We start from the raw sequence: 15,019 nt of genomic DNA, 5'->3' as shown, positions 1-15,019 counted from the left end.
TAAATAAATAAAAGATTTCTTTTCCAAAGGGGAATCTAATCCTCTTCCACACTCCCTTCGCTAATAGTAATTCCTAACCACTCTAGAGTAATAGAATTTTCCTGTCCTACCCTGGAGAGAGGAAGGAAAATCAGTCCTGTCATAGTTTTTGTGGTGTCAGGTATTTTAGATGGGTACTAATCATGAACCAGCTTTTCTACCTTTGAGGCCAGTGAGTGCAACTTTACCCTGAGTCTCTTGTGGCTAAAAGTAACCCATCCATAGTCTTGAAGATAAAAAGAATCCAGATGATATGGCTGTCAGGCCAATGAGTGCAAGCTGCTGCAGGCCTGGAAGAAGATGCTCTGCTTTATTTTGAGGAAGTTCCTAGCTTCATAATTCTAGATTCTAATGTCTTAATCTCCAGCTAATCTGTATTCTAATCTGCTGAACTTTTCTTAATCACATGTAAAGCTCTGTGTAAAGAAAATAATACTGCCTCTGTCACCATTGCAGTTTCTCAAGTGTTAGAACAGAGTTCTTTTTTTTTTTTTTTTAATGTTTTTCATCATGTGAATGTAGAGAACAAATGTATGGACACCAAGGGGGGAAAGTGGCAGGGGGTGGGGGGATGAATTGGGAGATTTTGATTGACATGTATACACTAATATGTATAAAATAGATAGCTAATAACCTGCTGTATAAAAAATAAATAAAATAAAATTCAAAAAAAACGTTTCTCATCATGTGAAAATATGGTGCTCTTAAACTCATTATGTTAGGGCATATATTTTAAGGGCTTCTTTTCAGTAGTAGTGATGGATTTGTACAGGTACATCCACTGCTTTACCTTATTTCTTCTACTGACTAAATACAGACAATTCCGAAACTGCTGAATTAAGGGTGCAGATTAAGTCGGAAAAGAAGTTAATTGACTGCTTTTGATGTTGTGTCATCTGTCTCCATTAAGGACCGACAGAATTTACAACTGTGTTTACTAGAGGAATGTGGCAGTTTACTACATTATACAGACAGACTCCTCTTTAAAGAATAGGTATGCTATTGTAGTAGCAAAAGTGCTTTGCTTTTATCTTATGGATTCTGTTTGGTACCTTTTGGGGCTGACTACTAGGAAACTTTGAGCCAAATTTGCAGCCGTACACTAGGAATTGCATGGGATGTCATGTCACTCTCTGGTTATTTAGTCTTTTTTTGTTGTTCATGTATTTTTTGACCTATCATTAATGCTTTTTGGAACAAGAGGCAGGCTTTTATAAAAATACTTCCACAATCCTGATCTCATTAGCACCAGATTTAACTCATTGTACTAGATGTCTGTGCTGTTGAAAAGACTCTTAATTTGGGTATATACCTTTTAGTGCCGTTAGTGGCCATTGCAGTTACCACCTTTTCAAGGTATATGTGCTAAGCCCTTAAAATCTTTATTTGTTTTTCACAGGTCATAGAGAAGAGATACTTTTTAAGAGATGGTAATCAGGTCTGTATCTATCTTTTCTTGATAAAATGATTTCTTGAAATTGGAGAGAGGTTTGACTTATTTGAAATTAATTTCCAAATTTACTTTTGAAATTTTTTTTACAAAGTGGGGTCGGGGGGAGTCCTTTGCAGGCCCAAGCAACTGACTTTCTTCTGTCCTGTTAAATACAAAAGAAAAAATCAGATCAAGGGAAAATAAAGGTCTAAGAAACAAAAAGAATCCAGAGATAAGTTTACATTATAAAATAATAGAATTGCTTGAGACTCCAAAGGCATATATCCAGAGTCTATCACAATGCAAATAATTCATATAAAAGTCCAATAGGTGAATATTATGAGATTCACCACCATCCTGTCTGATTTAGATGGCACTATCACCAATTGCTTGGCAAATGTTTTTCATTTTGGTAGAATTTATTTTTATTATTTAATCTGCTGTGGTTTTCTGAGTAAAACCGCAGAAAGATAGTTCTTTAAAGAACGACAGCCCAACATACAGAAACAGAAAATAAGGAGAACATTTTAAAGGCTATTCGCATTTGAACTCTGCCTGCTTGAGTCCTAATATGATTATCTTTCTTGCCTACAGATTCCAGGCTTTCCTGATCGAAAAAGGTTTGGGGGAGGAACATTAAAGAGCTTACATTATGACTGAATTACACTCATCCTTTGAAGAGTAAGCAAGCAGTGGCAGTTTTTCACAGCTTTCTTCTTGCTGTGTCAGTTATTAATGTCTCAGGCTTTTAACGAAATCATCTTAAAATGCCACCCTTCAGCCTCACCCTTTAATGGAAAACTGAAAGGAAGTAACAGCGTGGGAAGTCCAAACTTTGTCCCCATTCTCTCTGTTCCTCACCTTTCTGTCCCTGTTTATAGATTATATAAAAGCCTTGTGGAAATACGAGATGTCAAAATGATGCAGTAAATGAGCAGCGACAGAATGCTGCAGAGAAAATTTACTCTTGCCCAGAACTGGAGGGTTTTTATGGGTCTGTAATTTTCCCACATTCCTTGCTGAAGGCTTAATTAAGTACTTCAAAAATGTATCTCCTTCAAAAATGTATCTCTATTGTCTTACCTTCTGAGGGGAAAGGTTATGTTAACCAGCCCTGAGTTGTCCACCCCAAACACTCTCTGTCATTTTCAAAGAAGCAAAATGGTGTTATTTAACTGCCTCCACCTTCATCACACAAAAGGATGCCTAATAATAGCAACCCTTGTCTCTCTCTCCTCTCCTTTGCAAATGGCTCAGTGGCTGGAAGAGGCGGACTAATAGCTGGAGTTAAATATAAATAGATTAATAATACATAGAGAACAGCAGTACCAGAAAAGAAGAATTATGCGAGAAATTGACAGCTCACTAAATCCTTCACTCTTTAGGTTACAGCTGTCTGCACCCTCTTACTGTTTTCTGTTTGGAAATAGGTAGGGTGAAATCTAAGACCTGCACAAGGGCAGTAAGAGAGATTTACAGCCTCTTCAGTTTTTATTTTTATTTTTGAAGGAAAGATCAACTCCTAAAATGTCCCTTAACTATAGTCCGTAAACTAAGAATATTATTCTTTGTGTCAACAATGTATTTATGGAGAGAAGTAAAAATAACTTCCACAGCAACACATTTACATGAATTATGGACTAGGATTCTTGGATTTCATAATCCAAAATTTGGGGGGTGGTGTATATGCATAATTGTTCATCACTACTTTTTTTACCCCTCTTTTTTGCTCGTGTACTTGCCTTTGCCCCAGTCTTTGTTAATATATAAACCTGTTTTACGAAAACTGTAATTTGCTGCCTTATTCAACAGCTCCTTTTCACATGTATTCTTCTCTCTAGGAGGTCTCTGCACTCCTGATTTTGCTCCATATTAAAGTATAATAATAATAAATACACAGTTTCAGCTTCTCATTTTAAAACTAGGGGAAAAAAACCACTAAAATCTCTTTCTATTCCATACTTTGGAAATCAAGGTGTGCTGAAAGAGGATATTAAAATGACGATGTTAGAGAGTGCTTTTAGAAAGTCTGTCTTGGGAATTTGGCAAGGGATTTTAAAGCACTTTTCATCAGCTAGAATTTTCTCCAGTCTTTCTTCACATCCTCCCCCACAAGAGTTAGCCCTGATTTCTTTTTTGACATAAAGGAGAGCTATGCAAATCAGGATCTGTGTGTGGAATTTGGCACAAGTATTTTGTGACAGTGGCTGTGCAGTTAAGAAGTAGAAACCAAATGCATATGCAGAAGACCTAAACCAACTGAAACTCTTTGTATTCCTCTTTTAAAAAATAAATCAATAACCCTTAATTAGAAAGAAGATCTATTCCAATTTCTCTATTTTCTCCCTTATTAAAAAATAAGATGAAAATAACCTATCACTGATGGCTTCAGGGTCAACCTTGAAAAATTAACAATACTCAACTTCATTTGTTCTTGCTGTCAGGCTTGACTCCTGAATTACAGTTTTCTAAGAAAAAATGATTTTAATCATCTAAGGTAAGTTTGTTGCAGCATTAGTAGCAGCAAAATAAGGTTGTTGGCCAAAGTGAATGTTATTAGCCAGAGTTCTTCAAAAAGAATCTTTTGAAGCATAATTTTTGCTAAGACTTCCTGAGACCTGCTCATAAAAATTGCTTTTAGGTAATAACAAGTTTAAATACCAAATACTTCCTAAAAAGTGTTAATTAAAGCTTTAATTTTCTTACTTTCTTGATGGAACAAATTGCTACCTATAAGAGAACTTTTTTTTTTCCCCTGTTGTGATTCAGATGTCTAACCAACGTTCTTACTCACTGTGGAGGCAACCAGATATGAAGATCTGTAGCCACTCATCTGTCCCCCAGGCGGCTTAGTTGGAATCCAACTAAGGATTTGGGTTGGTCTCTCTACCTTAGTGCTCTAGAGAGAGAGCCACTCCCAAAGGGGTTGATCCATATCAGCTTTACTCAGGTTCTCAAAAGTCCCTGAACTTGGGACATCTATGATATAATCCAGGTGCCGTGACACTGCTGTTTTTCTCCATTCTGGAAGTGGACTGCATAGAACTGATGTGCTGGGCCATCCGACTGAGGTGAAGAGCTCCTAACCACTGCCATAATCAGAGCTTCTGAGTCTTCATTTCAACAGGGTATGCTTTAGCACCCAACCTAGGTAGGGCCTTATATGGGTATCTAAATGTTGGTTTAATTGAAATTTTTAAAGCACAGGTAGCATCTATTTTAAGAAGTTTGAAGTCTAACAGGATGTCTGCATTGATTTAACATCTGTTAAAATTCAAAGGAGGATACTCTGGGGGAAGGAGGAGTAGGAAGTTAAAAAATTCATTTCTCTATAGTCCCAAAACTGAGTTAAATTACTGTGGTAGAAGAGGAAGGGTTTCGGGAGATCTAGCACTGGGAGAACCCTGAGCCTCACATATTCCCCAGTATGTTTGCCTAATGCAGAATTGGAGTTGGAGCCTGCCAGCGCTGCTCCATAGAGTAGGAAAAGGATCCAACTTTGAGTAACAATTAATAAGCACCTACATTTAAGGACTCAAAGCAATGGCTTTCAAACTCAAAAGTGTATGAAAGTCCTCTGAAGTGCTTGTTTAAAATGCAGATTCCAGGATTTCTTCTGCCCCCCCTCGCCCAATTCTATGTATATGGGATAGAGCCAGGATTTTGTATTTTTAACAGGCAAACCAGGTGATTTTGATGCAGGTAGCTCAGGATCCACCCTTTGAAAAAAATAAATCCACTTCTCCCTCCCAAGGCTACACATGCCACAGCAATCGTAGCGTGATTGTCACATCCTCTATTGGCAAAACAGGAAATATTTGTCTTCGATGTACTGCTACCCATTTTTAATACTAGCACTTTCTACCCTCTGGGTATATCTATTTCTAATGAAATGCCTTGCCATCTTATACATAGCCCCTCTCTTATACCACATTTGTTTTCTCAGCTGGCCAGCCACTAAGCTTTACCAAGATCATCAATAAGTAAAGGTGAAGAATGAAACCCCTAAACTTCAACAAAGATGTAAAATCTTGCTCAGTACCATCAAATATATCAGGTAATCTATCAGTTTCATTTTTTTCTTGGAGACATCAGTCCTGAAGTCCTCCGTCCTCTAACTGCACTCTGGAGTGATTGCTCTCTAGGCCTTGCCACTTGTCCTTCACATCACTCTGTAATAATCCCCAGTTTCCTAGATGTAATATTTTCCATTTTCTTGGTGTGGATCAGTGGTCTTCCAACTGGGATGTGTGGAAGAATCTCTTCCAAGAGGTACATGGGCACGGATAGTTTTAAGGGAATCATTTTCCAGATCACTAATTCTCATATGAATGTATCTTTGTTAAGATTGATCTGCTTGTGAAGCAGCTCGTGCTGGCTCTTATTTACCACCTCTACTTTCCCAATTGCCCGTTTCCCACTACAGAAAAAGAGCATCTCACTACTAGTGCAATAGAAATACGGCATATTGCCCGGGGGTGTAAATGTCTTCTGGATGCCAACAAAGGGACAATTCTAAATATTAGTTTTATTTAAGGATTTTGTCTGTTCCACTCCTCACAATTACAAAAAAAAAAAAAAAAAATGCAGAGCTCTTAAGGAAGAGCTCCTGAGAACAAAGCAAAGAGCTTTGGTAGGAAACATCCAAGGCTGTGGCACATTCTTTCATGTCAAGTCTTCTTGCCTGGTCTATAAAAATATCAAAATAACATTTACATCAAAAATAATTATACAGGCAAAGGTATATAAAATTAACATTTTTATTTTCCTAACCCTTTCTGAGTAAATGAGTTAGACAAAGCACCTCCAAGTGAAAGGGTAACAGTTAAAGTCACTGATTCCAATAGCTGAGTAACAAAGCCTTTTCCAATCAGGTTTCCAATTATTTGCTTGCAACAAAATTGAAGAAGAACCAACCTGAGTTATTGACTGATAGGTCATTAAAATAATGTTTAATGATAGGTCAGTATGTGATTTTTGGTATTTAATTCAGAAGGAATTTGAGTGCTACCATAACAAAATCCCTTCCATTCATAACTGCTTATTTATGTGAACAAATTTTCTCAACATTTATGTCTATAAAAGTAAAAAATAGGATTAAATGATGCTGGATCCTGTGTCATTCTAGAAATAAGAATTATTCATGGATATTTGAATTAATGTGGGAGGGAGCCATCTACCTCATTAAAAGAAGCATTTCCAGAAAGACTTTGCCTTTTATATTTAATAATTATTTATCAAAATGTATAGTATTTATGGGACACTGTCCTAGAGAAGAATCCTCCAGTGTCCTGTCTGGAGGGTAAAACACTTGCTGATAGCATTCTGGAAATGCAATTGGAGAAGGAAGCTGGAGATTTCATCATCACTACACTTGGTTTTGGTCCTACTCCCCACTCCTGATGTTTGTGAGTCCAGAGCTTCTGCAGAGAGTAAACCTATCTTGTGCTAGAATCCAGAGGTGGCAGGTATCTGGTGTCTCCAATTTCTGGTCCTTTTCAAGTTCTCTTCACCTGTTCCCCATATCATTCACTGAATCCCTCTCCCTCTGCCTGGCTTTTGGCATCTTTGTTCTTATTGCTCACCACTTTGATACTGTGACTCTGCTCTGGTCCAGTATATGTTTGCCTTGTCCCTGCACACAACCTGCTTCTTCCACTGGGTGTCTTTTTTTTTTTTTGCGGTACATGGGCCTCTCACTGTTGTGGCCTCTCCTGTTGCAGAGCACAGGCTCCGGACGCGCAGGCTCAGCAGCCGTGGCTCACGGGCCCAGCCGCTCTGCAGCATGTGGGATCTTCCCGGACCGGGCACAAACCCGTGTCCCCTGCATCGGCAGGCGGACTCTCAACCACTGCGCCACCAGGGAAGCCCTAGGTGTCTTTTTGAATGCTAATCACCCTGCCTAGAAGTTCCCCTCTTTCCCCTGCTTTAAATGTCTGCCAAAACTCCCCTTTCTGGAAGCCTTCCCTCACTAGACTCCTCCACTCTATTTCCATCAGTGCCCTAAAAACAGGTCTTTGAATGCACTGCACTTCTCTGTCTTTGTGTACAATCCTCCCTCTCCTCAGTGCCCTATCCGACTCTTACTCTGTGTGACTTGGCTCAGCTATCATCTCCTCAGGGAGCTAGTCAGAGCTCTGTGGTCCCTAGTCCCTCCCATAGCACCCTGACTCTTTCTTGTCACAGCACACATGGCACTCCGTTGTAATGGCCTGTTTATTGGTCAATCTTCTCCAGCATGCGCCCTCCTACAGGACCAGACTCTCAATCATTTCTGTATCCCCCCACACCTCACAGGGCCTGGCACATAGCAGGTCCCCAATAATTGTAAGATAAATAAATAAGTGTGTGATTAGATTAAAATAGAAAGTCATCAGACATAGACTCAGAGCTATGTGTTCTGTATTTTATTTATTCTCATTTCTCCTGTGTGTGTATGGCACAGTACCTGGCACATAGTGGTTACAAAGCAAATACTCGTTTTCTTGAATTATTGTTACAAAAACAGAAAAAGACAGGAAATAAAGTGAACCCACTTGGGAGAAATCTCTAAATAGGAAATTGATAGGTTTATTCAATTTTAAATATTTTCAGGCCCCTCAAAATAATTTTCATCCAGTCAAGGATCTGTTACCAGTTTCTTACTCTTTCAGAAATCTCTCACACCTTAGGAAGGAACTGAAACACCTCTTAAATCTGCCTTCAAAGCTGATTTGGAAAGAACATATAAAGTTTATGGAAAAACAAAGCAGTAAAGCTTTTCCTTTGTCGTTTATTGGTTCCCATCCATTTTTCCCCCTAATCACCAAAGCCTAACTTCTATGATCAATAGAGATTCAAGACCCAATGTACTCATAAACTCAGATATGCAAGAAATATTTTTCTTGAATTCACTTTTGATTTTGAGTCTGCATACTGCAGGAATAATAAAAACAGCCTCAGTAAAGCTAGGGTTTACACCCCCCTTTCTTCCAGGTTTGCATATAAATTCCAGGGAAGCTTATATAATAGCACAATGTCAGTTGTCTGTGCTGACATATGCTGAGATGTGCTATAAACTCCCTGGTCTGCAGGCATCAATCCACACAGTTTGCTACCAACCTGTCACTTGTTTATATCAACATGGCTCCTTTGGCCTGGTCCTTTCTGTGCTAACACCTCAGACACAGGCAAATCATTCTGCTGCTACTGCAGTATGCTGGAGCCTGGGGACCTCTGGAGGTTGCTTAGACCCCTTTATCTAAAGCAGAATGTGTCAAACTGGCAGCCCATAGTCATTCACACCTACATGCATGTTTCTTGACATAATTATATCAGTTATCTATCACCGCTTAACAAAACACCCCAGTATTTAATGGCATAAAATATGTCATTCTATTTGCTCACAATTTTGTGAGTCAGCAGTTTGGGCTAGGTTTAGCTGGTGGTTCTCCTGCTGATCTCACCTGGGATCACGTACGTGTCTGCAGTCATCTGGCAGCCGCATTGCCTCATTGACACATCTGGCAGCTAGTGCTGGGCTGTTGAGTGCCTGGACCTCTTGGTCTCATTCTCAAGGAGGCTAGCCTGACTTCTCTGAATGGTGGTCTCAAGTAGCAAGAAATGGGCAAATCGTAAGGCACAGCATTTTTCAAACCTCTGCTTGTGTTGTGTTTGCTATTAGCCAAAGTAAGATTCAAGGAGGTAAGTAAAAGACTCCGTCTCATTTTGGGAGGAGCAGCAAAGTCACATTGCAAAGGGGCATACATACAAGGATGAAAGGAATCTGTGGGCATTTTTTGCAGTCTATTACAATGGCTTGATTCATTCATTCATTCATCCATTCACTTGTTTAAGTTGCCAATGTTTAAAAATTGGAGCTTCGTGTATAAAAGTCATATCTTAAAAAATCACCTAGCCTACTTTACCCATTTACACTTCCTGCCTGTTCTGCTGCACCTGAGTTTATGATAATAAAGCCTAGTTTAAAAGATTGTTTTTGTGAAATTAAATGAGGTAATGTCTGTGGGAAAATCTGGCATGAACAAGGTCTCGATATATGGTTTCTTCCTTCCTGAATGCCATTAGCCATGAAGTTGATACCTGACCATGGCTAAGGAGAGTAGCCAAGATGAAGGACAAGGGAGTCATGGAAAAGGTGGCTGGAAAGTAATCCCTTGGTCTCTTTCTAGAGAGGTACAGGCATTAGGAAATAAGATTCTTAAAGAATTTATAAGAACGCTAAATACATTTAAGAAATTAAGAGGAGCAATAGTAAATATCTCAGTTTGCTTTAAGCGAAGTGCTTCAGGCTCTGAACTGTTCACCCAGCTCATCCCTGGGAGCAGGTATGGAGAGCTGTCTAGACCCTGTCCCTGCTTCAGGTAGCTGCGTGAAAACGCCTGTGTCACAGCACGGATCATTTTCTCACTGCTCTCCAGAGAGTGAACACTCCACCCTGTTCCTTCCCAGCCTCAGTCGGGACTGAGTGGAGAAGCCTCTACCTCACACAGCAGGCCCTAACTGCCACAGTTCCTTCCGCAGAGAGCTTTAAATTCTCTGCCTTTAGTCATAAGCCTCTTTCTTTTAACTGGAACAAATCATTGGTCAACATTTACCTCGGGTGAAGAGACAGGCCTCTGCAAACTCTTCAGAAACAGCCCGGGTTTCAAAACCAAAGACAGTTGTGTAAGCAGTTTGGAAACAAGCATGCTGGACTTTCTCCCTAGTGTAGCAGTTAGGAAACGCTTGTGGCTAGTTTGAGCGACCAGCTGACCAGCGAGCACAGTGAAGCAGTAGAATAACAACATCCAGAGGTGATTTGAAGGAGAAACAGAAGCATTTTGACTTCATACCCTCTCTGAGCCTGGGTTTCCTGAAATCGCCACACCTGCAGCAGAAGGAAAATGGCAGAGTTGAAGGTAAGAAACTATCTGGCCACTTCGCTGTGGCTTCTTCAGCCACAACTCATGGAAGTGTCTGAGAATTCCAGAGCTTCAGAGTCAGAAAGAACTTAGAGAGGCCCTCGTCCGAGCTGTTGTGTTCAGAGGCTTCGCCGTGGTGTCCGTAAGCATGGCTGGGGCTGGGGGATGATAAAGAGAAGAGATGACGGCTTAACTGTCTATCTCTTGCCTAGCTTTTTTCATATATTGTCTTGGGAATCTGTAGACGTCATAAGGGCTCTCCTCCACCATGAACAGACATGTTTCTCACTGTGTCTGTTTGCCAGCCCCTACTCTCCCACACCTTCCTGATGCTGCAGCTTCCTGGACAGCCTCCAGCCAACCAATTAGGCATGTTTAATCTATTCAGTTATTTTGAGGCTCACAATCAGCGCTTGGCCAGTAGAAACCCTAGCACTTCCTCTAGGAAATAATTCCTTTTTATTATTTAATCTTCATTTGAAAAATATGTGTGGGTTATGTGGTACTAATGAATTAACTCATAATCATCAAAGTAAATCTGGAGGTAGCCACTTTACCATTAAGGAAGATAAAGTTTAGAGAGATTAAGTGACTTGCCCAAGGTCACTGCTGATAGGTGATAGAGACTGGATTAGAAATTGGGTTTGTCTGAATCCATGCCCAGGCTCCAAAAAGAGCCTTAGTAGCATCTGCTAGACTGAGTGCCTTAAGGCCAATGTCTAAAACTATGCCTAGTGTCCACCCCAGGCTGGCATCAGTGCCCAACACATGCATGTGGACCTGAGTAGAACTGCCCAGAATCTTGACTCAAGCCAAGTGTGCCAGACTCCAGGCTTCTTTCCAGGGTTTGAGCACTTTCTGAATGCCCTTCAACTGATGCTGAGTTTGAAAATCAAACATCTCCCTAATTAACAGGGGTCCTAAAACCACTCAACACCGAAGTAAAAGAGTTTGCTTCTTTATGCCTGATCAAGAGTTAGAAAGACTGAGAAAGAATTCTCATTCTTTCATTCGGCAAATATTATATGTTAATACATGATGCCACGAATTAACATAGGAAAGGAACTGAATCTGGACTAGGTGGAGCCAAGAGAAACTCCTTGAAGGAGGCAGTTCCTAAGCTGAGTCTTAGGAGAGATGTAGAAATTGACTTAACTGAAAAGGGGCTAGAGGAAACAAGTGCAAAGGCACAGCACACACACAAAGCCCTGCACGTTCTGGGATCCAAGAGTTAAATTTGGGTTGCTGCAGGGACAGCCAAGATGAGATACCCAGGATGTGGTCAGATGTATGGATCTGGATCTCAGGGGAGGGGGTAGAGCTAGGAGAATATCATATCAATGGTGGTAGTTGAAGTCTTAGAAGAGGGGGAGTGCGTAAAAACTTCATTTCCTGATGAAAAGGCTATGGGGAAGTTCAGCAGGGGTGGAAACATCCTTACCATTTATAAATAAATTATATCTAAAATCCTATCCTGCTGAAATTTTTGAGCAACTTATTATGCACAGCACCAGCACACCAACGTAAATTGCATGCTGCTCTTTGTTCTCAATTTCAAAGGCATTTTCCCCAGCCTGCTGTCTAATCTCTGCAAGGAAAGGTTAGCTCTACAGATCACAAATCCAAACACAGAAAGCCAGATTGCATCACTCTAATCAATACACATTATAAGTTAAAAAAAATATTTCTCTGCTTTTATTTCTTCCTTTTAATGGATATGTCAACACAAAGCCTCAAATGAAATCATATTTACATAAAAGCAGCACAACTGGGGGAAGAAAGTTCAAAAGGTAAAATAGTAAAATTAAATTTTAAATGAACCACCCAATGTTCTTAAGTCTTCTACAAGTCCACTTCTACAAGTCTTGATTTCTTCATTTCTAAAAAACAGAGCTGTTTAACATGCAGACTTCGGGCCCCAGCACCAAATATTTTGATTCACTGGGTATGGGTCTGTTTTTAACAAGCTTTACAAGCTTTGGGGGTGATTCTAATTAGCCAGAGATGGGACCCCCCTGGTCTACATAATTATTGTATTCATTTCCTGTTTCTGTTGTAACAAATTACCACAAATTTAGTGGCTTAAAATGACCAAATTTATTTTCTTACAGTTCTGGAGGTCAGAAGTCTGAAATCAGTTTCACTGGGCTTAAAGTCAAGGTGTTGGCTGGTTCCTTTAGAAGACTCAAGGGGAGAATCCATTTCCCTGCATTTCCACCTTCTAGAAGTTGCCTGCATTTCTTGACTTATGGTCCCTTTCACCATCTTCAAAGTGCATCACTCATCTCTGCTTCCATCATCACATCACCTTTTCCTCTTCTATAATCAAATCTTCCTCTACCTCCCTCTCTTACGAATACTTATGATTACATTTAGGGCGCACCCAAAGAATCCAGGACATCTCCCCATCTCAAGATCCTTAACTTAATCACATCTGCAAAGTCTCTTTTGCTATATAAGGGAACACTCACAAGTTCCAGGGATTAAGACATAGATATCTTTGGGGTATTATTATTCAGCCTACCGCAGTTTAGCCTACTTGCAATAATCTTCAAGTTCCCCTAACAATCTATATCCTATGTTCCCATCAAGGTTAACTAGAAATACTGGACTCTTTGCACAGGAGAAAAAGGTAGCTATAGTTCCATCTCTACCCTGACTTCTCTCTCTTTCCCTCATGCCCAGGAAAAGGAAGTGAGGTATAGTATCTGCTCGTCCCATCAGGGTGTTACCCAGAATCAGAGTCAGGAGAAAGGACCTCATAAAACTACTCTGACAAATAAATCATATCCTGGGGACCAGGTGGAAATTAGAAAGCTGTACACTAGGGAGCTGCCAAAGAACTGATGGTACTGAAGTTACATGGACCTCAGTAATTTGTTCTTTCATTTAGAAAGGATGTGTATAATTCTCTTGGAAGGAAACAAAATTGTTTGTGGGAGCAAATTATTCAGAAATCTGGATTGAAGAAAGCATACAAACACACTTGCTTAATGTCAGACGTTTTTATTTTTAATTTTTCAGCATAAGGTATATTTGTATAGTCACTGAACCAGCTGGAGTTGAAAGCTTGGATTTTCACAGCTGATATAAGCAGAGTTCAGATTCTGTCCTTGATCTCAAAGCCTTGGGAAAGCAGCTGCAGAATACTGCTTCCTTGATTCTGATACCTTCAGCAGTAAGGCACATGATATTTTAAAACTCTAACAAACTCATCTGTAATTTTTCTCTCAGGGGATTAGAAAAACCAACTGGTTTGAGAATGACTCAGCAGTTTTCATCCCCCTCTTCAGCCAATGCACCTCAGCTAAGATTGAGAAACCGATTCAGAACTCACACCTCTCTCTGAGCTGGATGGCTCCCTTCCAAAGCACCAGCTGTTCTTTCTACTTTCTTTTCTACTTTTTAAAGCAGTCTGAAGCATATGCTTTAAAATTACATATAGTAAGTCTCTTTTCCTTTGTTCCCAACGTACAAATAACCCTGGACTCTGTTCTGAGGCCCGCAGTTGCAAAGAATGGAGAAGGTTAATGAGTAAACCCACCCACTCCTGCCAGAAAGCTCAGCCTCAGACCTTCTTGCCTCCCTTTGCAGAGGGAAACAATGCTGCAGTTGAACAAAGTGAAGCCACTGAGTATCTCAGTGGCTTCAGGCAAGATTGGTCTGCAATTCCATTCCACAGAACTGAAGATAATTTCGGGTCAATACCATTTCTCAGCAGCTCAGATTCAATCCTCTTGATGGTGAGCATGAGGTTCATTAGAGAGAAGAAAATTGTATTCAGTGGAGAGTCAGAATGCTGGATGGTCTCTGCCCTTTCCCCAAGGAAATCATTCCAAATTGCATGCTGCTGTTAACCAATCTCTGTGTAATATAACACACTGTTTTTAGTGCTGATAGATTTTCAAATATAAAAAAATATTGTGTCTGGAGGCAAAAAAGAATAATTTCACTTCCATTGCTTTCTAGGTCATAACATTTCACATTTGATATTCCTTCCAAATATGGGCAGCTGTTGCCCTGATCATTGCTCACACATCCAGGTGTGTTACATCAATCTCATCCTGCTCCAAGCTGCTGAGAATTCTGGAGGGTTTATCCTCCACCCACTTACTTCCTTCTTATATCTCTTAAAGACATGTACTCAGATGGTGGCATTTCACTCACTGAGTGACGCTGCACTTTCATTATCGTGGGCTAAAATTAAGTATTGATTTATGAGGAACAACTATGGGAAGAAAATTGCCTTTTTTTGGATGTTTAAGTTAGAGAAAAGGGGGTTCTAACCCTACTTAGATCAGGATACATACACTCGTGTTAGAATAGGCTCTAAGGGGGACTTCCCTGGTGGCGCAGTGGTTAAGAATCTGCCTGCCAATGCATGGGACAGGGGTTCGAGCCCTGGTCAGGGAAGATCCCATATGCTGTGGAGCAACTAAGCCCGTGCGCCACAGCTACTGAGCTTGAGCTCTAGAGCCCGTGCTCCACAGCGAGAGGCCACTGCAACGAGAAGCCCGCACACCACAACTAAGGGTAGCCCCAACTCTCCACAACTAGAGAAAGCCCATGCACAGCAATGAAGACCCAACCCAGCCATAAATAAATAAATAGAATAGAACAGGCTGTAAGGGAAAAACTAAATCAA

The 15,019-nt window shown here is 40.3% G+C and overlaps 2 protein-coding genes across 3 annotated transcripts in view; both read left to right on the top strand.

The window, feature by feature from the left end:
* Window positions 1–3,385, top strand: part of RABL3 (RAB, member of RAS oncogene family like 3) — a 37,080-nt gene extending 33,695 nt beyond the window's left edge. Inside the window, exons 7-8 of the mRNA XM_029215465.1 lie at window positions 1,439–1,477; window positions 2,066–3,385. Of these exons, the coding sequence (XP_029071298.1) occupies window positions 1,439–1,477; window positions 2,066–2,131 (105 nt within the window). The 3' untranslated portion in view covers window positions 2,132–3,385. The remainder of the gene's footprint in view (window positions 1–1,438; window positions 1,478–2,065) is intronic.
* A 6,521-nt stretch (window positions 3,386–9,906) lies between these two features.
* Window positions 9,907–15,019, top strand: part of HGD (homogentisate 1,2-dioxygenase) — a 45,492-nt gene continuing 40,379 nt past the window's right edge. Inside the window, exon 1 of one of the 2 annotated variants that reach the window (XM_029214258.1) lies at window positions 9,907–10,371. In XM_029214258.1, the coding sequence (XP_029070091.1) occupies window positions 10,357–10,371 (15 nt within the window). In that variant the 5' untranslated portion in view covers window positions 9,907–10,356. The remainder of the gene's footprint in view (window positions 10,372–15,019) is intronic. The other variant, XM_029214257.1, reaches the window with a different exon arrangement.

Source organism: Monodon monoceros, unplaced genomic scaffold (genome assembly GCF_005190385.1).
Source record: "Monodon monoceros isolate NGI ecotype Baffin Bay Population unplaced genomic scaffold, NGI_Narwhal_1 Super_Scaffold_11, whole genome shotgun sequence".
NCBI lineage: Eukaryota > Metazoa > Chordata > Mammalia > Artiodactyla > Monodontidae > Monodon > Monodon monoceros.
The sequence above is the reverse complement of the archived record's forward strand: the minus strand, read 5'-3'. Positions and strand labels throughout refer to the sequence as shown.